Source organism: Garra rufa, chromosome 19, assembly GCF_049309525.1.
Source record: "Garra rufa chromosome 19, GarRuf1.0, whole genome shotgun sequence".
In the NCBI taxonomy this organism is placed as follows: domain Eukaryota; kingdom Metazoa; phylum Chordata; class Actinopteri; order Cypriniformes; family Cyprinidae; genus Garra; species Garra rufa.
In genome coordinates this window covers 13,432,361-13,458,013 of record NC_133379.1, presented here as the reverse complement: position 1 = coordinate 13,458,013, position 25,653 = coordinate 13,432,361, and the positions used below count along the sequence as shown (strand labels likewise).

Genomic DNA, 25,653 nt, shown 5'->3' with positions numbered 1-25,653 from the left:
TGTTTGACACATAAATTATTATATTGATGTTACATACTGTTATAAAAAAAAATAGAAGGCAAATGGATCTGGAGTTTTAATTCTACGTCAAAATGCTACATCCAAATCTTTTATTTTAAAGGGTCAAGGAGAAGCACGATCATGGCTCATCTCTCTACATGCTCTTGGATAAAGTCCTTTAGGCATCTGTTGCATCTAAATGTAAGAGTGGAGCTCTGTGCCAGTGAGGTGAAAGTGATAATCATCAAAAATTAATTATTCAGGAGGTTGAATAGGGTTCAGGGCACATCAGTCCAGAATCAGTCGAGTTATACAGTCATTATTGACTCTGGCGGCTGTTGACAGTGTTGTGGAATTGTCTCATTAAGTGCTCAGTCGTTTCTGTTTGTTTAACCCCTTGTTGCATTTGTCTGAGATATGTGTGTAGGCGCTCAAGGAATCTCACCTGTATGTGTGTTTGTGTGTGTGTTTGCTCGAACTCTGACAATCTGACTTTGTTCTTGTGGTCGGACTGGTTGTTCTGCCTTCTTGTGCCTGTGGCCATTGGTGTATGTCATTGGAAGATTCCACACATTTCAGAAAGCAAGTGACTGATGTAGATGTAGATGTCAGTGACTGGTTTTTCTAGTTTGTATTACGTCGACAGGTGTTACTGAAATTAAAAGACATTTTGTTTTATAATACATCTTTCTTTAAATCCGGATCTGTCATTCAAAAATGCATTAAACTGTAGATTTTATAAAAGCAGTGGCTTGAATGCACCTCTTATATGTGACCCTGGAGCACAAAACCAGTCTTAAGTCGCTGGGGTATATTTGTAGCAATAGCCAAAAATACATTGCATGGGTCAAAATTATTGATTTTTCTTTTATGCCAAAAATCATTAAGAAATTAAGTAAAGTTCATGTTCCATGAAGATTTTTTGTAAAATACCTACTGTAAATATATCAAAATGTAATTTTTGATTAGTTATATGCATTGTTAAGAACTTAATTTGGACAACTTTAAAGGTGATTTTCTCACTATTTTGATTTTTTTACACCCTCAGATTCCAGATTTTCAAATAGATGTATCTCGGCCAAATATTGTTCAATCCTAACAAACCATACATCAATAGAAAGCTTAATTATTGAACTTTCATATGATGTATACATCTCAGTTTTGTAAAATTTTACCTTATGACTGGTTTTGTGGTACAGGGTCACATATATCAGTTTAAAATTATCTTTGTTAAAGTGAAAAAAATCATTACATTCCATATGGCACAGAAAGTATACTTTCAGATATATTTTGTAATGTATTTTAAATAGCAGAAAATTGCTATATTGCTAATATAGATTTTATTTTATAGATTTTCTATATGTGACCCAGGAGCACAAAGCAGTCATAAGAGTTTTTTTAAATTGCATTTCACCAATTTATACATCACTGATACAAATAAATGCTTTCCATTGATGTATGGTTTGTTAGGATTGAACAATATTTGATCGAGATACAACTATTTGAAAATCTGAAATCTGAAGGTGCAAAAAAATCTAAATAATGAGAAAATCGCCTTTAAAGTTGTCCAAATGAAGTTCTTAGCAATGCATATTACTAATCAAAAAATAAGTTTGTATATATTTACAGTAGGAAATTTACTAAATATCTTCATGGATCTTTACCCAGTATTTTTGGCATAAAAGTAAAATGTATAATTTTGACCAATACAATGTATTGTTGGCTATTGCTACAAATATACCCGTAATATACCCGTGCTACTTAAGACTGGTTTTGTGGTTCAGGGTCACATATATGTACATAATCATATTTTAAAGATATTTTAGATACTTACTTACATCTCCTCATATATGCATATATGTTTGGGACTTTTTAAATATATTTTCAATTTGAAATGTATCATCTTGCCCCTTGAAGTACATTTTGCATTTGGCATTTAAAGGTTCAAATAAAATAGTTTTTTGATTTAAAAAAAATATTTCATTAAGCCATGCTGCTTACCACATAATTTATCTGAAATATACAGTATTTTGGCCTACCATTGTTTGAAATTTACCCATTTGGAAACTATTATCATATAATTTTTAAATACTGATATAAAATATAAACATTAATGTGACTTCAAAGTTTTTCCCCACTAAAACCAACATTTTTTTCATGCTTTTTCATGCTTATTTGTCACAGATCATAAAATCCAAAATCTATATGTGATATCTAGTGACTGTAGGCTACCTTCTGGGCTTGTCTTTACAGGATTCTTGTCATAATAGCTCCAATGTTGAATGCTCTTCCTGTACATTCTCTCTGCAAACACACAGTCATGTGTCTATTGTTTGAAAACGCCTGGATTATTCGTCAGGCTACTGACTCATTGGACAATGTTGGCGTTACATGTGTTCAGCAATTAATATGGTAGTACACAGTAGATGTGGCTGCTGTTTGCTGTCATTCAGCATTCATTCATCCATCTATCCAGTTTCCAACCCGCTTGTCCTATGTAGGGTAATAGAGATGTTGGAACCAAACCCAGGGTCTCGAGCCATAGGGAAACACCCTGGAAAGATGGCCGGTCCTGTCATACAACTATTATATAATAGTTTGATCATAAGACGGGCAAACTTATTAGGTGACGTCAGCTTTATAATCTGCTGTTGTTTAGGGCGAGTATGGATACATGTCTTTAAGGCAAGCATACTGTTATTAAACTTCATTTTTGAGGTTGAACAAACCCTGTATGTCCTAGAGACGTTTATATATTCCATACATTTTATTCTTAATATGTTATTAGGATCAACCAGAGTATGTGATTTTTGCATCCATGTGGTTTCAGTTGTTGTAAAGTTTTTCATAAAGCTTATTGATGAATCATAACTAGTATGTAGATTTTGTGAGTGTGAATCTCTTTAATTTGTTACTTTATCTAGACCAGAGGCCTATTAATAACCACATACCAACCAAACAGAACACCCTACCTAACACGTATAGCAACATCCTGGAAACCAACCACCCACTAAATGTAAATAAATCAATAAATAATGGTATGATGTCCCTTGTGTGCACAGTGATAGAAAGAAAATGGAGGCAATAACGCAATGACACAAGGCTTCATGACTGCCTCCAAGATACATAAACTACATACCAAAGCAAAGAGACATGGCACAAACCAACAATACTGCTGTTGTCTGTGATGGAGCATTTTCACTCCTGAATCTCTGCTTATATTTACACTGAGGGAAAAAAAATATTTAATCCCCCTATAATTTTAATGGTAGGTTTATTTGAAGGAAAAGGAAAGGAAATAAAAGGAAAGGACGTGTGGCCAAGTATGGTGACCCATACTCAGAATTTGTGCTCTGCAATTAACCCATCCAAGTACACACACACACACACACACAGTAGTGAGCAGTTGGGGGTTCGGTGCCTCTGCTCAAGGGATTCACCTAAGTCATGGTATTGAGGGTGGAGAAAGCAATGTACAGTCGTGGCCAAAAGTTGAGAATTACATAAATATTGGAAATTGGAAAAGTTGCTGCTGAAGTTTTTATAATAGCAATTTGCATATACTCCAGAATGTTATGAAGAGTGATCAGATGAATTGCATAGTCCTTCTTTGCCATGAAAGTTAACTTAATCCTGAAAAAAATTTCCACTGCATTTCATTGCTGTCATTAAAGGACCTGCTGAGATCATTTCAGTAATCGTCTTGGTAACTCAGGTGAGAATGTTGATGAGCACAAGGCTGGAGATCATTATGTCAGGCTGATTGGGTTAGAATGGCAGACTTGACATGATAAAAGGAGGGTGATGCTTGAAATCATTGTTCTTCCTTTTTTTACCATGGTGACCTGCAAAGAAACGCGTGCAGCCATCATTGCGTTGCATAAAAATGGCTTCACAGGCAAAGATATTGTGGCTACTAAGATTGCACCTACATCAACAATTTATAGGATCATCAAGAAAAAACATGAAAGTCCAGCAAGCGCCAGGATCGTCTCCTAAAGAGGATTGAGCTGCGGGATCGGAGTGCCACCAGTGCAGAGCTTGCTCAGGAATGGCAGCAGGCAGGTGTGAGTGCATCTGCACGCACAGTGAGGCCAAGACGTTTGGAAGATGGCATGGTGTCAAGAAGGGCAGCAAAGAAGCCACTTCTCTCCAAAAAAAACAAAAAAACATCAAGGACAGATTGATCTTCTGCAAAAAGTATGGCGAATGGACTGCTGAGGACTGGGGCAAAGTCATATTCTCCGATGAAGCCTCTTTCCGATTGTTTGGGGCATCTGGAAAAAGGCTTGTCCGGAGAAGAAAAGGTGAGCGCTACCATCAGTCCTGTGTCATGCCAACAGTAAAGCATCCTGAGACCATTCATGTGTGGGGTTGCTTCTTATCCAAGGGAGTGGGCTCACTCACAATTTTGCCCAAAAACACAGCCATGAATAAAGAATGGTACCAAAACACCCTCCAACAGCAAATTCTTGGTGGACAAACAAAAACCCACTAATTCTGACAAACTCCAAGAAGTGATTATGAAAGAATGGGTTGCTATCAGTCAGGATTTGGCCCAGAAGTTGATTGAGAGCATGCCCAGTCCAATTGCAGAGGTCCTGAAAAAGAAGGGCCAACACTGCAAATACTGACTCTTTGCATAAATGTCATGTAATTGTCGAGAAAAGCCTTTTAAACGTATGAAATGCTTGCAATTATATTTCAGTACATCACGGAATGTTAATTAAAAGTATTTGAGTAACATGATTTAATACTTGGTGGCAAACCCTTGTTGGCAATCACAGAGGTCAGATGTTTCTTGCAGTTGTCCACTGGGTTTTTTCATCTCATTAAGGTTTCGAGGCTGACGTTTGGCAAGTCGAACCTTCAGCTCCCTCCACAGATTTTTTTATGGAATTAAGGTCTGGAGACTAGCTAGGCCACTCCAGGACCTTCAAGTGTTTCTTGAGCCACTCCTTTGTTGCCTTAGCTGTGTGTTTTGGTCATCGTCATGCTGGAACACCCATCCACAACATACTATCACTGCCCTGGCTGAGAGAAGGAGGTTCTCATCCAAGATTTGACAGTACATGGCCCCGTCCATCGTCTCTTGGATGTGGTGTTGGATCCCTGTCCCCTTAGCAGAAAAACACCCCCAAAGCATAATGTTTCCACCTTCGTGTTTGACGGTGGGGATGGTGTTCTTGGGGTCATAGGCAGCATTCCTCCTCCTCCAAACACAGAGAGTTGAGTTGATGTCAAAGAGCTTTTGGTCTCATCTGACCACAACACTTTTACCCAGTTATCCTCTGAATAGTTCAGATGTTCATTGGCAAACTTCAGACGAGCCTGTACATGTTCTTTCTTGTGCAGGGGCACCTGCAGGGTTTCAGGCCTTCACGGCGTAGTGTGTAGCCAATTGTTTTCTTGGTGACTATGGTCCCAGCGGCCTTGAGATCATTGACAAGATCCTTCCGTGTAGTTCTGGGCTGATTCCTTTATGTTCTCATGATCATTGAAACTCAATGAGGTGAGATCTTGCGTGAAGCCCCAGAGTCAGACAGAGGGAGATATTTTGTGTTTCTTCCATTTGCGAATAATCGCACCAACTGTTGTCATCTTCCGTTCCAGCCTTGTGTAGCTCTACTGTCTTGTCCCTGACATCCTTGGACAGCTCTTTGGTCTTGGCCATGATGGAGAGTATGGAATCTGATTGATTGATTGATTGATTGATTAATTGATTCTGTGGACAGGTGTCTTTTAACAAGGTAACAACATGAGATTCAGAGCACTCTGGGAGCCAGAAATCTTGCTGATTGATAGGGGATCAAAAGCTTCACTCATTAAAATGCAAATCAGTTTACTTTTTTGAAATGCCTGAAATGTTTTTCTGGATATTTCTTGTTGTTATTCTGTCTTTCACTGTTCAAATAAACCTACCATAAAAATTATAGACTTATAATTTTTTTTGTCAGTGGGCAAATGTACAAAATCAGCAGAGGATCAAATATTTTTTTTCCTCACTGTAAATATAAGCAAAGCGATTCAGGAGTGAAGATGCTCCATTACAGAAAACAGCAGTTTTGTTGTTCTGCGCCTTGGTTTGTTGGACTGATGCCATGTCTCTTTGCTTTGGTATGTGGTTTATGTATCTTGGAGGCAGTCATAAAGCCTTGTGTCACTGCGTTATCGCCTCCATCACTAGATATACAGACACTTGTGTTTACCAGTCCACAGGGGTCGAGACATGACAGGGTGGTGGGCTTTGATTTGACGGGACAGTATTTCCATAAATACTTTTGCAGTTTTGACTTCGTATCTTCAAGACATTACAAACTCTCTAACTAGAATCTCTCTAACTATGTACATTCCTCAAGGAGTAGTTCAGCCAAAAATGAAAATTCTGTGATCATTAATCATTTCGTTCCCAACCCGTATGAATTTGAAGAATGACAGTTACAAATTAGGCCTCTTCCTCATGCAGTGTTATGATATGACAACAAAAGTCACATGCACTAGTTGAGTGATGTGTTTATTGTGCTTATTGTGTGTTTTCATTTATTTATTTTGTTTAGTACTTGTTTGGAATGACATGATTACATAATGACCTTTAACATATCAAAACCTTGACCATGAACTTGCAGCATGAAGACTCCTCTTAAAATAGGTCAAGATAGCTTGATTGACAGGCATGAAATGTGACACATTCCTTAAGTTTTACTCTTCTAAGTACTGCCTTTCTCAGTTCCAGGGGAAATTCCAGTTCCTGTTCTTGTGTATTTTTACAGCAATTTTGATGGAACTTTCTGAATCTGCTTGGAGAACTGTGTGCAAAACTTGTAAATTTATGTCAGTGACAGCCAGATTACAGTACGTGAAGATCTTGGTCTATTATTATTTTGGCAGGCGATGTGGGGTGTAGGTTTTCTTGGCTCACGTCAAACATGGAGGCAGTTACCCTATTAATCTGAAGAGAGCATTGAGGAAATTCTGTGAAATTGTCTAAAGACTCAGGAATTTGCTTTGACTGCAACAACAAATTGAGTTAAGATGGTTATCCTGCACGACACAACCATTTTTGTATGTTTGGAACTTGTCAAGTCAAGACTATTTTAACAGCTTTGATACACACATAGGGATATATTTTATCTTTATTCAAATATGTGATGACATTGTTAGTCATGTCATAGCATTTCTGTTTTTTACATATGAGTTTATGATACTGAATTATTATTACTGCATATATTTTGCTTGTGGCAGGTTCATATTAGTTATTTAAGATAAGGGATGGTTTGGTGTTAAACTAGTTGAAAACTGTATTCATCTGTATTACACCATCTGTAAATGTGATCAAATAGAGGAACGAAAACTGAAACATCAGCATAGCCTCAAAATACATGTACAGACTCAGCCAGTGACACTGAATAACTCAAGTTCCATAGAAATAACACTGACTTGAGTACATTTATTTTTCTAACCAGACTATGATAAAACCTCTCTTCCATGCAGATGTCCAAAAATTGGTCCAAACTTTTTCGCCACATAACTATTTAAACATCAGATATGTTCTAATTTGTTGTGATTGTGTCGCATGCAGAAATTTCACTTTCCAATGTGCACAAACACATTTTTGGTCACTGGAAGCTTGTAGTGTTTTTTCTGGTTAACAGAGTGTTAATGATCACCTTTCACTCTCTCTCTCTCTCTCTCTCTCTCTCTATATATATATATATATAATATTATATTATAACTAAATTATACCTAAATTATCATCATCTCATGACAAATTTTTGCTTATCCAACCAGTCAGCCTGAAAGACTGATTTTAAAATCATAAAAATGAAAATCAGCAGTTGATTTTTGGTTTGTGCAAACTATTTGTCGTTCACTTTTGATGTTTCTTTGTTTCTTTAAACCTTTTATTCATTGAATAATCCTGACAAAAATATCACAGGTTCCAGAAAAACTGTGAAGCAGCAACTGCCTAGGAAGTTTTTATTTTAATTTGTCATAATTTTGCACAATATTACTGTTTTTATAGAAATAGAAATATTTTATCTTTTGTAAAAAATATTATCATTCAGTAATGTTCAGTAAAGTTTTGGATCAATATGCTTTTTCTTCCTTTTTTCCCTTTTTTTTTTTTAAAGAAAATGAATAATTTTATTAAGTAAGGATGGGTTAAATTGATCAAATGTAACTATAAAGTTAACTATTTCCATTTCATATTAGAATTATTTCTAAAGAATCATGTGACACTAACGACTGAAGTAATAATGCTGAAAATTCTACATTTATCAAAAATGCTGTAATTTTTGATAAATAAATGTAGCCTTGATGAGCAGAAGAGAAGAGAGTATTCAGAATAGAAATCTTATGTAACAATACATTACCATTCAGTAATGTTGAGTAAAGTTTGGGGTCAGTATTTTTTTTCCATCTTTTTCTTTTTTTTTGAAAGAAATTAATAATTTTATTAAGTAAGGATGTGAAAGAAAAACTGTTATTTTAAATTGTGATATTATTTCACAATAATACAGTTTTTTTCTATATTTTTGATACATAAATGCAGCCTTGATGAGCCGAAGAGAAAAAAACATTACTGATCCCAAACTTTTAAATGGTAGTGTATGAGTCGTGAAGTTCATTCCTCAGATTCTTAAATGAACTGGATCAGTCTGACATTGTTCTCTGTTCTGTTCGCATACACTGCGCCACCTTTTCCTGTTTACACCAAAAGACTCTTTTCTTTTAACTTTGCCAGAAATCTCTCTCCTGAAACCATCTCATGTTGTACCTCATTTCCCCTCACAGATAATGATCGAGTTTTGCCCCGGAGGTGCGGTCGATGCCACAATGTTAGGTAAGACCTATATCTCCTATTGCTCCCCTTCATGTTATCATTTTTAGAAAAGGTTCCTTTTGATGCTCTTGGTTATTAGTTCATGGGTGAGTAGGCAAACACATTTTTTCCTGATGTTTAAACAGGATATTGCATTATTTTGGGCGTTTTATGAACGAGTCGGTCAAGGTCACTCAGAGTTCATTGCCTTTGGTTACAGCGCCCTGTCTCTCGCTCTTTATTTGTATTTGACATTGACAGAATTTTCATGTTTAATTGTAAAATACCCTTTACTTGGCTTTAAAATAGGGTTTATTAGGTTGCTTGAGAAAGCCAACCTACTGATCTGCTACTTGAGCTTTTTATTCTTCTTCTTATTAGACTAAATTTCTGAATGCTCCTCCTCCTAGAGTTTTCAAGCTAGAACCACCAAACTCAGGCCAGCTTTTCAGACTGATCCCACTTATAGTTTTCATAAAAGTGAAGATTAAAAATCATAAAAATCCCATAGACTTACATTGAGGGTTTTCTGTTTTCTGTAATGGAGCATCTTCACTCCTGAATCACTTTGCTTATATTTACAGTGAGGAAAAAAATATTTGATCCTCTGCTGATTTTGTACATTTGCCCACTGACAAAAAAAATTATAAGTCTATAATTTTTATGGTAGGTTTATTTGAACAGTGAAAGACAGAATAACAACAATAAATATCCAGAAAAACATTTCAGGCATTTCAAAAAAGTAAACTGATTTGCATTTTAATGAGTGAAGTATTTGATCCCCTGTTCAAATGAGCCAACTCTATTCAAACTGTCAAAATTCAAATTTAAACTCTCTGAATCCCTTGAGATAAGGGCGAATTCCAAATGGCTTTTTTGCGCCCTTCAAGGGCACTTCAGGAAGGGGACGCCATTTGTAGGGACGTTCCAAACGAAGGTGAGCAACTCAATCCCTTCACGAAGGGCCCTTCCAGAAGGCCGTTAGCGAAGGGAACATTCCATGGTCACTTCACGGAAGTGATTTCCGTTAGGAGCTCATGCGACGCATTATAAAGCAAAGTTGGGGTTGATTTCGACTTCACATACATACGTAAGTAGAATAGGCTGATTAAATTTGTCTTTATTTTAATGTAATACAAAATATTTTTCGTCAGTGATAGAAATATTATTTAAGACGGTAGTGTAAGCAAGTTTAAGCATGTTTAGTTTGAGAAAAGTTTAATAGTAAATAAAATAAATATTTAAATAAAATAATAATGAGAAGAAATATTTATTTACGACAGCTGATAAGAGTGCTGAATGCGGCATGCACACGCAGCCTTGTCAAGGTAACATTTCGTCAGTCATTCCCTTCGCCAGGGCAGTTCCAAACACTTAAAAGTGACAGAAATGCCCTACTCCCTTAAAATAACTCACTTCAAAGGGCTCTGCCCTTCGGAGGGAGTAGGGCATAGGGATGCGCACTTCCACTTGGAATTCGCCCTAAATCAAGCTTCCCTTCTATCAACTATTTCTAGTCCATTCAAACTTCTATTCTATCTAATATTTCCTACAGTGGTGGAAAGAGTACTGAAAATTTATACTCAATTACAAGTACTGTTACATTGCTGAAATTGTACTCAAATACAAGTAAAAGTACTGGTGTTAAAAAAGTAATTAAGTAAAAGTACAAGTTTTTTTTTTTTTTTTTTTTTTTAACTACACGCATACTAAAGCACTCGTGAAGCTTCCTCTAATTTTTGGCATTTGCATCTCACATGAACAGATAAACTCAATCTCCAAAGCTGCTGTGAGTGTCACTTTTACCGTTTCATTTGAGAAAACTAGCATCATATCATACTGTGCACACAGAAACTTCACGGCAACCTGTCAAAATAAAAGTACGGTTTAACATGAAACAGAACAATATTAGTTTTGTATTACTTTTGTACAGTATAATGTACAAAACATACATAAAACAATATATATGATAAAAAAATAAACATTACAACAAGATTTACCACTTAATTGTAGAAAAAATAATACAATTATTATTTAAACGTTTTAAACTGAATATAATTTTTCTTCCATGTAATGATTTTAACAGTAAACTTCTGTTTGTTTGCCAAAAATTAAAAGGATTTATTTTTCATTTGATTAAAAATAAATAAATGTTTATGCTTTTTGATTATCAGAAAAATTAGAGCACATAAGAATTTCTAAAAAAAAAAAAAAAAGGCAAAAGATTGTAGAGCCCTCAAAATGTTAAAATAGAGAGTTTCGGACTTATTTTTCCACTGAAATGAATGTTTTCGTTATTACACAAAGTAGGCTAAAGTACCGGGGGAAAAGTAGCATGGCTAATTAATTTTATGTTGTCTGTTTTAAAGACAATTTTACAAAAGTTTTTGTTTATTAAACTTAATACTATGTTATTTCATTGTGAAATGTTTTATGCACTTCTTGTGCACTGAATACATTTAGAATGTATGTATGTAGCTTGTTTGAAAAAGCAAAAACAGTTAATTAATTAAAGCTGCAAGCAGCGATGACCGGGCCCTCGCCGTCTGTGCAGTCGCCATCCCGATAGCATCAGGAAAACGTTGCCCAGTTGGCACATGCATTCACAGTAACCCTTTGGACTAACCCTAACTGTCTCTCCTCCTGTCTGACTCTTTCTCTTACCACCCATCCCCCCTCCTTACACTCAGCCACTTACCACACAAACACACATATAGAGTGCAGAGCAGAGTGAGATCAGATATGTTTTTTAATTTTCTTTCATTCGTGGAGTTTTGTAAAATTATGAAATGAACTGTGTTTGATCAGAATGAATAGTTATTTGTATGAAAAAAGATTCAAAGAGTTAGGATGCTGCACTTTAAATATATAATAAATCATTGAAAATTGAAAATGGAAAATGAAATTCTAAGCACACTATCTGCCTTAAAAACACAGGAAACAAATATTTGAAGGTTTTTTTTATTTTTATTTATTTGCCATGGCAACAGCATTTGATGCATCAGGGACGCCTTTACAGACTCTCGTCGGCCGTGTTTTTACATTATTCTGATGAAGTTTGAAGAAAATCTAGTACAAATATATTGTTCGTTGTTCATTCGTGTTTGTTAGTTCATTAACCATTGTTAACAAAAGAGACCCTATTTTAAATAGTTACCATGTTTTATGATCTACAACCATTTTTAAATATTATTTTAATGATCTATAAGCATCTGTGAAATAATTATAAACAAATATATTAAAAATAAATACATATTAACTTAGTTGATGTATTTGTTTCTCATTCTAATTAAGTGAACTGAGCAGTATAGTGTCATACCTATAAGATTTTTTATTCTATCAGTGAGAGTGTATATATGTATATAAATCATATAATTTTTCCTTAAAAGATTAAAAAAAGATTTTAATGCTCTTTAAGCACCTAGACAAAATAATTATGTAAAAGTACATTGACAGTACAGTCTATATCAACTGATTCTATGGATTATTTTCATTCTTATACACTGAGAATGAGCTAAATAGCATTAGAGGTCAAACGATTCCTTATCTTATGAGGACCTCTAGTGTTCATCCCTGGTATTAGAGCTTTAATCTGACAAATTTATGTGACACTTTTAATGTTTTTGGGGCCTCTGAGCATGATAACATTTTGAAACTACACGTATTTCCTAAGAATTTCTTGTTCTTTATATGTAAAAAGTTTTGATGAGTTAGAATAATGCAATTTAAAGATATATGAAAATAACTCTTCATCTTTTTTATTGTTACTTTCATAAATCACCACATCAACACCGTTCAAGATGTCCCAAAGCCGTTCACAATTTAACATCTTCAGTATCTTGGCATCATGTTGACAAAGTTTGGTGTGAACTGTCTGATTCTGCTATGAGTGATATGAATTTATTCACAGCTATATTTAAAAACACAGGAAACAAATGTTAAAGTTTGACATGTTGCCATGGCAACAGCATTTGATGTATCAAGGACCCCTTCACAGATTCTCATCGGCCGTGTTTTGATATTATTCTGATGAAGTTTGAAGCAAATTGAGTAAAATTAAGAGGTTGATTTAAAAGCGTTTTGCAAGCAACAAACTTCCTGCTGCCAGTTGGTGGCGCTATAACTTTGACTCATAATAGTCACATCTCTGTGATCGGTATCATACGACGAACAAACTGCTTAAGTTTGGTCAAAATCAGATAAAGTGTGTCAAAATTATGAGACATTTCCTGTTTCTCATTTCTCGCCATAATTTGTCGCCCTGCCAAGGCCAAACCGTTCGAGATACCAAAAATCCCCTGGCAATTTTGCATTCCCAATATCTTGAGATCATGCTGACCGAGTTTGGTGGCCATCGGTGGAAAGGTCTAGGGGGAGTATTTCAAATTCCACAGCTTGATTTTTCCAAAAATCCATATTTAAATAACAATAGCTGACTTCCTGTTGGTCGTAGCTAATGGGTGTAAATTAGAAAGTTGTCCGGCTTGATGAGTCCAATATATGTACCGAGTTTGGTGACTGTAGGACAAAGTAACCCCCCAACTTTTGTCAAAAGGTGGCGCTATGGAGCACCTGCTCCACGCCCATTTATGGGCTTTTATCAGTGTTTAACTGTCATTAATACAGATGTGTGTGTTGAGTTTCATGAAATTCTAAGCATTTTAAGTGGCTCAAAAACATAAAAAACTAAAGTTAAAGTTTGACACGTTGCCATGGCAACATGATAAAAGTTATGGATAAGGCCCTTCACAGATTCTTATCGGTCGTGTTTTGACATTATTGGGATGAAGTTTGAAGCAAATTGAGTAAAATTAAGAGGCTGAGTTTAAAGCGTTTCAAAAACGTCACGCTTTCTGCTGCCAGTTGGTGGCGCTATAACTTTGACTCATAATAGTCCCATCTCTGTGATCGCCATCAGACGATGAACAAACTGCTGAAGTTTGGTCAAAATCAGACAAAGTATGTCAAAGTTATTAGGCACTTCCTGTTTCTCATTTCTCGCCATAAATTTGTCGCCCCGTCACGGTCAAACCGTTCGAGATATCACAAATCCCCTGGCAATTTTGCGTCCCCAATGTCTTGAGATCATGCTGACCGAGTTTGGTGGCCATCGGTGGAAAGGCCTAGTAGGAGTATTTCAAATTCCATTGCATGCACTTTTTAGACATCCCTGAATAGCCGACTTCCTGTTTGGCGAAGCACGGACTATGAGTGTGAAATTTGTTCGGCCCGATGAGGTCTATATGTGTATGAATTTTGGTGACTGTAGGTCAACCGTTGTGCGCTCCAGAGCCCTTCAAAAGTCGCAATTTTTAACGCTGTGCCATGCCCCCCCCAGGTGACCCCCCCATGTCAAAGTCTGTCCCGCCCTGATGGCCGCAGGTTCCAATGTGTGTGCAAAGTTTCAAGAGTTTTCGTGTATGTTAAGGCCCCCGAAATCCCCCAAAACATTGAAAAAAAAATAATAATAATAATAATTAAAGCTGCAAGCAGCGATGACCGGGCCCTCGCCGTCTACGCAGTCCCCATCACGATAGCATCAGGAAAACGGTGCCCAGTTGGCACATGCATTCACAGTAACCCTTCTGCCAGGGTCGATTTAAAGTTTACAGAATTGAAAGGGTTAATTAAAATCAACACACAGACACATACACACAATATTTCAAATTTTGCCATCCAGTTTAATTTGTTAACATTAACTATATTACTTAACATGAACAATAATTAAATAGCATTTATTAATGTTAATTAATATTAAACTAAAAAAAGTATTCATATATTATTAAAAGGTACATTAGTACATTTATTTATATTTGTAATATATATTTAAAATATTTGTGGGTTCATGTATTTACAATACATTATAAGGGTATTCTTAAGGCATTATAATGAATGCATAATACATTATAAAAACCTTATAATATGTTGTATCATATCATGAGCATTCATAAGAACAGTTTTAATTTATTAGAATTTTAACTTTTTTTATTATAGCTTTTATGAGTATGATAACCTCCTCATAGTTGTAATGTATAAGTCTCATATTTTGCCATCTTACTGATGTCACTTTACTTAAAGCATACAAAGACCACTTATAAGTAATAATAATAATATTTCTCAAATAGCCATAAGTTCAGGTATCAGATCAGATGAATGTATAATATGATCAGTTTGTTTAATTATTTTGATGGTACCCATTAGACAGCTTTTTATAAGTAACTCTGCAACTGCATGTCAACTAGCAGTAATTATTAGTAGTAGTGTGCTAAATATATGCTAACACTGTATTTTGACAGTTCCCCAAAAGACAAACTGATTATAAGTAACTTTGCAAGAACACAAAACGTCTACTTAGCCTAACATTAACCTAAGTCTACACTGTAAGGAGTGTTTGTTGGTGAGAGTTAGTTGCTTATAGTCAATAGAATAGAATATAATGTAAAAAATAAATCTAATATGATATAGTCCGTTACAAATGAAGTAGATTTAACATGGTTTCTATTGTGTGTTATAAATAATCAAAATCTTAAAAGCTGTAACCTCTAATATTTAAGTATTATAATGTATGATATTTGTTGTTATGAATATTCATTGGATGATATAATATATTATATTATACGTTTTATTTATTATGCGTTCATTATAATGCCTTATAAATACCCTTATAATAGGGGCTTCATAGAAAGTGTTACCAAATCAGTGAGAGACAAACAAAACATTTCATAATTTTTCATTAAAAAAAAAAAAAAAAAGATTTTTAATGCTTTTAGTGTTTTAAAATTAGGTAAAAGTATTGTGACAGTACAGTACATAACAACTGCAAATGAATCTATGCATTCGTTTATTTGTTTTACATTGAGAATGAGAAGAATAGGATTAGAGGTAAAAATATTCCTTATCATTCGAGGACCTCTGGTGTTCATCCCTCGTATTACAGTCTTCATTTCTCTCTCACATCTGGATACTTTTAATGTTTTTGGGGCCTCTGAGCATGATAAAATTTTGATACCAAGCGTATTTTCTAAGAATGATTTGTTCTTCATATATACAAAGTTTTGAAGAGTTGGTATTAGACACTTTAAAGATATATGAAAATGAATGCTACTTTTTTTTACTGTGACTTTAAAAAATCACCACATCAACACCGTTCAAGATATACCAAATCCGCTCACAATTTAGCATTTTGAGTATATTCTTATCATGTTGACAAAGTTTGGTGTGAACTTCTTGTTTCTGCTTTGTTTAGTATGATTTTATTTACAGCCTGATTTTTCCAAAAATCCACATTCAAATAAAAATAGCCAACTTCCTGTTTATCATAGCTAATGAGTGTTAATTAGAAAGTTGTCCGGATTGATGAGCACAATATACGTACCAAGTTTGGTGACTGTAGGCAAAACTAAACCCCCAACTTTTGTCAAAAGGTGGCGCTATAGAGTGCCTCCTCCACACCCATTTATGGGCTTTTATCAGTATCTAAATATCATTAATACAGATGTGTGTGTTGAGTTTCATGAAATTCTAAGTAATTATAGTGGCTCGAAAACACAAAAAACTAAAGTTAAAGTTTGACACGTTGCCATGGCAACATGATAAAAGTTATCGATAATGCCCTTCACAGATTCTCTTCAGCCCTGTTTCAACATTATTGGGATGAAGTTTGAAGCAAATTGAGTAAAATTAAGAGGCTGATTTAAAAGCATTTAGAAAACGTTGCGCTTTCTGCTGCCAGTTGGTGGCGCTATAACTTTTACTCATAATAGTCATATCTCTGTGATTGGCATCATACGATGAACAAACTGCTGAAGTTTGGTCACAATCAGACAAAGTGTGTTAAAGTTATTAGACACTTCCTGTTTCTCATTTCTCGCCATAATTTTGTCACCCCGCCACGGCCAAACCGTTCGAAATATCAAAATTCCCCTGGCAATTTTGCGTCTCCAATGTCTTGAGATCATGTTGACCGAGTTTGGTGGCCATCGGTGGAAAGGCCTAAGAGGAGTATTTCAAATTCCATTGCATGCGCTTTTTAGACATCCCTGAATAGCTGACTTCCTGTTAGGCGAAGCACTGACTTTGAGCATGAACTTTGTTCAGCCCGATGAGGTCTATATGTGTATGAATTTTGATAACTGTAGGTCATCCGGTGTGTGCTCCAGAGTCCCTGAAAATTCGTAATTTTTAACGTGATGCCACGCCCCCCCCAGGTGACCCCCCCATGTCAAAGTTTGTCCGGCCCTGATGGCCACAGGTTCCAATGTGTGTGCAAAGTTTCAAGAGTTTTCGTGTATGTTAAGGGCCCCGAAATGACCCAAAACATTGATGAAATAATAATAATAATAATAATTAAAGCTGCAAGCAGCGATGAACGGGCCCTCGCACCCGGGCTCACCGCCGACCGGTGGCTTTAGGAAAACAGCAAACGGTGGGCATTATGCTTTTAAAACAGTAAATGTAGGAAAAATAGATCAAAGTCACTTAAATGTGCCAAACCTCCTGCTGCCAGCTGGTGGCGCTATGCCTGTAACTGATTATTGACATGTAGATGTGTTCAGGCCAGCACTTTCATCAAACATATGAAGTCTGGTGCAGATTGACCTTGGTATGTTTAAGTTAGTGCAAGATATGATATATCCTGCTGTCAATAGGTGGCGCTATGATAATATCTGAATATTGGCCTTAAGATGTCTTCAGGCCAGGACTCTTATCAAACATGTGAAGTTTGAGGCAGATTGGACATTTTATGGCTGAGTTATAACAACTTCTATGTCCATGACCAAACATCAAACTTTGTCAGGCCACCACGGACATGCCCTTCAACGAAAACTCAAGATCTTCGCAATTTAACATCACTAAAGCCTTTTTATTAGACTGACCGATTTTAGTGTTGATCTGTATAAATCTCTTGGAGGAGTTTGTTGTAGAGTACAGCATGACACTTCCTGTTGCCAGCAGGTGGCGCTATGACTATAACTGAATATGGGAATGTAGATGTCTTCAGGTCAGGAGTGTTATCACACATGTGAAGTTTGGGACAGATCGGACATTGTATGCCTGAGTTATAGAAACTTCCTTTTTCATGGCGAAACATCGAAATTTGCGAGACCGCTATGGACACGCCCTCCAATGAAAACTCTAGATCTTTGCAATTTAACGTCACAAAGTGCTTTAGATTACACTCAGCAAATTTGGCGTTAATCCGGATAAATCTCTAGGAGGAGTTCCTTCAAGTACGAGGCCTGAAAATGGCAAAAATGACAAAATTTGCTGAGAAAATTAAAAATAACCGACTTCCTGTTGGGTGTCAAATTTTGCTCCAAGAGGCTTTTTTGTAGGTATTGGACCCTATTTTAAATAGTTACCATGTTTTATGGTCTACAAGCATTTTTAAATATTATTTTAATAGTCTATAAGCATCTGTGAAATAATTATAAACAAATATATTGAAAATAAATACATATTAACTTAGTTGACTTTTTGGCCTTTTTGTATTTGTTTCTCATTCTAATTAAGTGAACTGAGCAGTATAGTGTCATACTTATAAGATACTTTGTTCTATCAGTGAGAGTGTATATATGTATTTAAATCACATAATTTTTCCTTAAAAGATAAAAAAAATATTTTAATGCTCTTTAAGCACCTATACAAAATAATTATGTAAAATTACACTGACAGTACAGTACATATCAACTGATTCTATGGATTATTGTCATTCTTATACACTGACAATGAGCTAAATAGCATTAGAGGTCAAACGATTCCTTATCTTATGAGGACCTCTAGTGTTCATCCCTGGTATTAGAGCTTTAATCTGACGAATTTATTTGACACTTTTAATGTTTTTGGGGCCTCTGAGCATGATAACATTTTGAAACTACACGTATTTCCTAAGAATTTCTTGTTCTTTATATGTAAAAAGTTTTGATGAGTAAGAATAATGCAATTTAAAGATATATGAAAATAACTCTTCATCTTTTTTATTGTTACTTTCATAAATCACCACATCAACACCGTTCAAGATATCCCAAAGCCGTTCACAATATAGGGAACATTTTCCCTATATTCTGAGGATGATGATAAGAACATGTAATTCATGATGATAACAAAATGTTATTATTGCTTGCTTTACGTCCACCACTTCTGTTTAAATGTCATCGTTACCTATCTGTACAATTTTTGTGTGGATATTGCTTTGCAGGTGACTCCTGTTATAAGACATCACTCTTAAGCGCTACATAACTAAGAAAGAATCAATTAGGAAAACGGTGCCCAGTTGGCACATGCATTCACAGTAACCCTCTGCCAGTTTGGATTTAAAGTTTACAGAAATGAAAGGGTTACATTTTTAAATCAACACACAGACAAATACACACTAAATATACAACTTTACCATCCAGTTTCATTTGTTAACATTGTTAACATGAACAATAATAAATAGCATTTATTAATGTTAATTAATATTAACCTAAAAAAGTACTCATATATTGTTTAAAGGTAAATTAGTATCTTTTAACATAGTGTATGTACTGTGAATTAACATGAACATGAACACAGTTCATGTGGATATACAACAATAAACAAAGTGCTCAATAAACGCTTCATTCTTTCAAAATATCTTTAAAAATCAAGTTGGGTATTGTAATGGGGCGATATATAAATATAACTCATCTTAAAATGGTACAATTTTCAGATGTTTTGAATAGATAACAGCAAAGTTTGTTTTGTTGTCAAAGTTTGTCTTGAAATTGTTAGTGTTTTTTTTTTATTGAATCAAAAATTTTAATTATGAAAATAAATGTCTATCAATGAAGATAAATCGCTCATGCTAAAAAGCTGTATTTTTCTTAATCTTTTGCTATGTGACTGAATAGGACAAGTTCATGGTACAGTTCAGTAAAAAATAAATAAAAAACAACAACTGCAATATACAAAGAATGAAAGAGTTCGTGACCCTTTATATTTTCTCAAAGATCAGACTCTCAAAGTTCAGACTTATTTATGCCGATTAAACTACAGCAATGTGCAATGTGCAAATTGCATCTTCCTCAAAGATGGTCTTAAGCAAAACAGCATGTTCCACTGGTCTCTCTCCCTTTCACCCCTCCCCCCTTCAGTCACTCTTAGTGTCAACACAGACTGTCAGCCCAGTGACAACAGTTTACTGATTTCTTTTTTTAATTTTCTTTAATTCATAGAAGCTTGAATAACTATGATATTACCAGCACTTGCTCATAATGATTAGATCTCTGTGTGAAAAAAGTTTTAAAGAGTTTGGATGCTGCACTTTAAAGATATAAAAAATTAGGGTTATGTTTTTAAAAAAATCACCACGTCAACACCGTTCAAGATATCCCAAATCCGCTCGCAATTTAACATCTTCAGAATCTTCTCTTCATGTTAAAAAAGTTTGGTGTGAATACCTTGTTATTCTTAGAAGGAGTGTGAATTTGTTTACAGCCTGATTTTTCCAAAAATCCACATTCAAATCAAAATAGCCGGCTTCCTGTTGGTCTTAGCTAATGAGTTTGATTTAGAAAGTTGTCCAGATTGATGAGAACAATATATGTACAGAGTTTGGTGACTGTAGGAAAAACTAACCCCCCAACTTTTGTCAAAAGATGGCGCTATAGAGTGCCTGCTCCACGCCCATTTATGACCTTTTGCCAGTGTCTAACTATCATTAATATTGATGTGTGTGTTGAGTTTCATGAAATTCTAAACATGTTATCTGCTTCGAAAAGACAGGAATCTAATTTTAAAGTTTAACACGTTGCCATGGCAACAGCATTTGATTTATCATCGTACCCTTTACATATTCTTATCGGCCGTGTTTTGACATTATTTTGATGAAGTTTGAAGAAAATCAAGTAAAATTAAGAGGCTGATTTCAACGCATTTTGAAAATGACACGCTTCCTGCTACCAGTTGGTGGCGCTATAACTTTGACTCATAATAGTCACATTTATGGAATCGGCATCATACAACGAACAATCTGGTGAAGTTTCATCAGAATCAGGCAATGTGTGCAACAGTTATTAGACACTTCCTGTTTCTCATTTCTCGCCATAACTTTGTCGCCTTGCCACGGCCAAACCGTTCGAGATATCAAAAATCCCCTCGCAATTTAGCGTCCCCAATGTCTTGAGATCATGCTGACCGAGTTTGGTGACAATCGTATGGAAATCCTGGGAGGAGTACGTTAAATTCCAGAGCATGCGCTTTTTAAACAGCCCTAAATATCTCACTTCCTGTTGCGTTAAGAAAATGACATAGAGTACAAAAGTTGTTCAGCCCAATGAGTTCTATATGTGTACCGAGTTTCATATGTGTACGTTCAAGTATGTGTGCTATATGGCCCTAAAAATTCCAGGGGGCGCTGTAGAGTCCCCTTGCCACGCCCCGGTACCAGCCTCTGTGACGTCCTGATGGCCGCAGATTCCGACATGTGTGCAAATTTTCAAGAGTTTTTGAGCATGTTAAGACCCCCTTAAGTGCCCGGAAGGTTAACAAAAAAAAAAAAAAAAAAAATAAGAATCCTTAGGAAAACAAGAGGGCCTTCGCCCATTCTGGGCTCGGGCCCTAATAATAATCCTTAGAAAAACAATAGGGCCTTCGCCCTTTTGGGCTCGGGCCCTAATAATAATAATAATTAAAGCTGCAAGCAGCGTTGACCGGGCCCTCGCCGTCTGGCAGTCGCCATCCCGATAGCATCAGGAAAACGGTGCCCAGTTGGCACATGCATTCACAATAACCCTTTGGACTAACCCTAACTGTCTCTCCTCCTGTCTGACTCTTTCTCTTACCACCCATCCCACCTCCTTACACTCAGCCACTTACCACACAAACACACACATAGAGTGCAGAGCAGAGTGAGATCAGATTTGTTTTTTAATTTTCTTTCATTTGTGGAGTTTTGTATAATTATGAAATGAACTGTGTTTAATCAGAATGAATAGTTATTTGTATGAAAAAAGTTTCAAAGAGTTAGGATGCTGCACTTTAAATATATAATAAATCATTGAAAATTGAAAATGGAAAATAATTCTAGGCACGCTATCTGCCTCAAAAACACAGGAAACAAATATTTGAATGTATTTTGTATTTTTATTTATTTGCCATGGCAACAGCATTTGATGCATCAGGGACGCCTTTACAGACTCTCATCGGCCGTGTTTTTACATCATTCTGATGAAGTTTGAAGAAAATCGAGTACAAATATATTGTTCGTTGTTCGTTCGTGTGTTAGTTCATTAACCAATGTTAACAAAAGAGACCCTATTTTAAATAGTTACCATGTTTTATGATCTACATCCATTTTTTAATATTATTTTAATGATCTATAAGCATCTGTGAAATAATTATAAACAAATATATTAAAAATAAATACATATTAACTTAGTTGATGTATTTGTTTCTCATTCTAATTAAGTGAACTGAGCAGTATAGTGTCATACTTATAAGATTTTTTATTCTATCAGTGAGATTGTATATATGTATATAAATCATATAATTTTTCCTTAAAAGATTAAAAAAAGATTTTAATGCTCTTTAAGCACCTATACAAAATAATTATGTAAAAGTACACTGACAGTACAGTACATATCAACTGATTCTATGGATTATTTTCATTCTTATACACTGAGAATGAGCTAAATAGCATTAGAGGTCAAACGATTCCTTATCTTATGAGGACCTCTAGTGTTCATCCCTGGTATTAGAGCTTTAATCTGACAAATTTATGTGACACTTTTAATGTTTTTGGGGCCTCTGAGCATGATAACATTTTGAAACTACACGTATTTCCTAAGAATTTCTTGTTCTTTATATGTAAAAAGTTTTGATGAGTTAGAATAATGCAATTTAAAGATATATGAAAATAACTCTTCATCTTTTTTATTGTTACTTTCATAAATCACCACATCAACACCGTTCAAGATGTCCCAAAGCCGTTCACAATTTAACATCTTCAGTATCTTGGCATCATGTTGACAAAGTTTGGTGTGAACTGTCTGATTCTGCTATGAGTGATATGAATTTATTCACAGCTATATTTAAAAACACAGAAAACAAATGTTAAAGTTTGACACGTTGCCATGGCAACAGCATTTGATGTATCAAGGACCCCTTCACAGATTCTCATCGGCCGTGTTTTGATATTATTCTGATGAAGTTTGAAGCAAATTGAGTAAAATTAAGAGGTTGATTTAAAAGCGTTTTGCAAGCAACACACTTCCTGCTGCCAGTTGGTGGCGCTATAACTTTGACTCATAATAGTCACATCTCTGTGATCGGTATCATACGACGAACAAACTGCTTAAGTTTGGTCAAAATCAGATAAAGTGTGTCAAAATTATTAGACATTTCCTGTTTCTCATTTCTCGCCATAATTTGTCGCTCTGCCAAGGCCAAACCGTTCGAGATACCAAAAATCCCCTGGCAATTTTGCATTCCCAATATCTTGAGATCATGCTGACCGAGTTTGGTGGCCATCGGTGGAAAGGTCTAGGAGGAGTATTTCAAATTCCACAGCTTGATTTTTCCAAAAATCCATATTTAAATAAAAATAGCTGACTTCCTGTTGGTCGTAGCTAATGGGTGTAAATTAGAAAGATGTCCGGCTTGATGAGTCCAATATATGTACCGAGTTTGGTGACTGTAGGACAAAGTAACCCCCCAACTTTTGTCAAAAGGTGGCGCTATGGAGCGCCTGCTCCACGCCCATTTATGGGCTTTTATCAGTGTTTAACTGTCATTAATACAGATGTGTGTGTTGAGTTTCATGAAATTCTAAGCATTTTAAGTGGCTCAAAAACACAAAAAACTAAAGTTAAAGTTTGACACGTTGCCATGGCAACATGATAAAAGTTATGGATAACGCCCTTCACAGATTCTTATCGGTCGTGTTTTGACATTATTGGGATGAAGTTTGAAGCAAATTGAGTAAAATTAAGAGGCTGAGTTTAAAGCGTTTCAAAAACGTCACGCTTTCTGCTGCCAGTTGGTGGCGCTATAACTTTGACTCATAATAGTCCCATCTCTGTGATCGGCATCAGACGATGAACAAACTGCTGAAGTTTGGTCAAAATCAGACAAAGTATGTCAAAGTTATTAGGCACTTCCTGTTTCTCATTTCTCGCCATAAATTTGTCGCCCCGTCACGGTCAAACCGTTCGAGATATCAAAAATCCCCTGGCAATTTTGCGTCCCCAATGTCTTGAGATCATGCTGACCGAGTTTGGTGGCCATCGGTGGAAAGGCCTAGTAGGAGTATTTCAAATTCCATTGCATGCACTTTTTAGACATCCCTGAATAGCCGACTTCCTGTTTGGCGAAGCACGGACTATGAGTGTGAAATTTGTTCGGCCCGATGAGGTCTATATGTGTATGAATTTTGGTGACTGTAGGTCAACCGTTGTGCGCTCCAGAGCCCTTCAAAAGTCGCAATTTTTAACGCTGTGCCATGCCCCCCCCAGGTGACCCCCCCATGTCAAAGTCTGTCCGGCCCTGATGGCCGCAGGTTCCAATGTGTGTGCAAAGTTTCAAGAGTTTTCGTGTATGTTAAGGCCCCCGAAATCCCCCAAAACATTGAAAAAAAAATAATAATAATAATAATAATAATAATTAAAGCTGCAAGCAGCGATGACCGGGCCCTCGCCATCTGCGCAGTCACCATACCGATAGCATCAGGAAAACGGTGCCCAGTTGGCACATGCATTCACAGTAACCCTTCTTCCAGGGTCGATTTAAAGTTTACCGAATTGAAAGGGTTAATTAAAATCAACACACAGACACATACACATACACACAATATTTAAAATGTTGCCATCCAGTTTAATTTGTTAACATTAACTATATTAGTTAACATGAACAATAATTAAATGGCATTTATTAATGTTAATTAATATTAAGCTAAAGAAAGTATTCATATATTATTAAAAGGTACATTAGTACATTTATTTATATTTGTTAAAAATATTTGTGGGTTCATGTATTTATAATACATTATAAGGGTATTCTTAAGGCATTATAAGGAATGCATAATACATTATAAAAAACCTTATAATATGTTGTATAATCTCATGAGCATTCATAAGAACAGTTTTAATGTATTAGAATTTTTACTTTTTTTATTATAGCTTTTATGAGTATGATAACCTCCTCATAGTTATAATGTATAAGTCTCATATTTTGCCATCTTACTGATGTCACTTTACTTAAAGCATACAAAGATCACTTATAAGTAATAATAATAATAATTCTCAAATAGCCATAAGATCAGGTATCAGATCAGATGAATGTATAATATGATCAGTTTAATTATTTTGATGGTACCCGTTAGACAGCTTTTTATAAGTAACTCTGCAACTGCATGTCAGCTAGCAGTAATTATTATTAGTAGTGTGCTAAATATGTGCTAACACTGTATTTTGACAGTTCCCCAAAAGACAAACTGATTATAAGTAACTTTGCAAGAACATGAACCTTCTACTTAGCCTAACATTAATCTAAGTCTACACTGTAAGGAGTGTTAGTTGGTGAGATTTAGTTGCTTATAGTCAATAGAATAGAATATAATGTAAAAAATAAATCTAATATGATATAGTCCATTACAAATGAAGTAGATTTAATATGGTGTCTATTGTGTGTTATAAATCATAATCTTAAAAGTTATAACCTCTAATATTTAAGTATTATAATGTATGATATTTGTTGTTATGAATATTCATTGGATGATATAATATATTATATTATACGTTTTTTTTATAATGCATTATGCGTTCATTATAATGCCTTAGAAATACCCTTATAACAGGGGCTTCATAGAAAGT

At 35.3% G+C, this 25,653-nt stretch overlaps 1 protein-coding gene across 1 annotated transcript in view; it reads left to right on the top strand.

Annotated features, from left to right (window-relative positions):
• The window catches only part of stk32a (serine/threonine kinase 32A), a 121,109-nt gene that overhangs the window by 27,302 nt on the left and 68,154 nt on the right, over window positions 1-25,653 (top strand). The window contains exon 3 of the mRNA XM_073823958.1: window positions 8,797-8,840. Coding sequence (XP_073680059.1) covers window positions 8,797-8,840 — 44 coding nt within the window. The remainder of the gene's footprint in view (window positions 1-8,796; window positions 8,841-25,653) is intronic.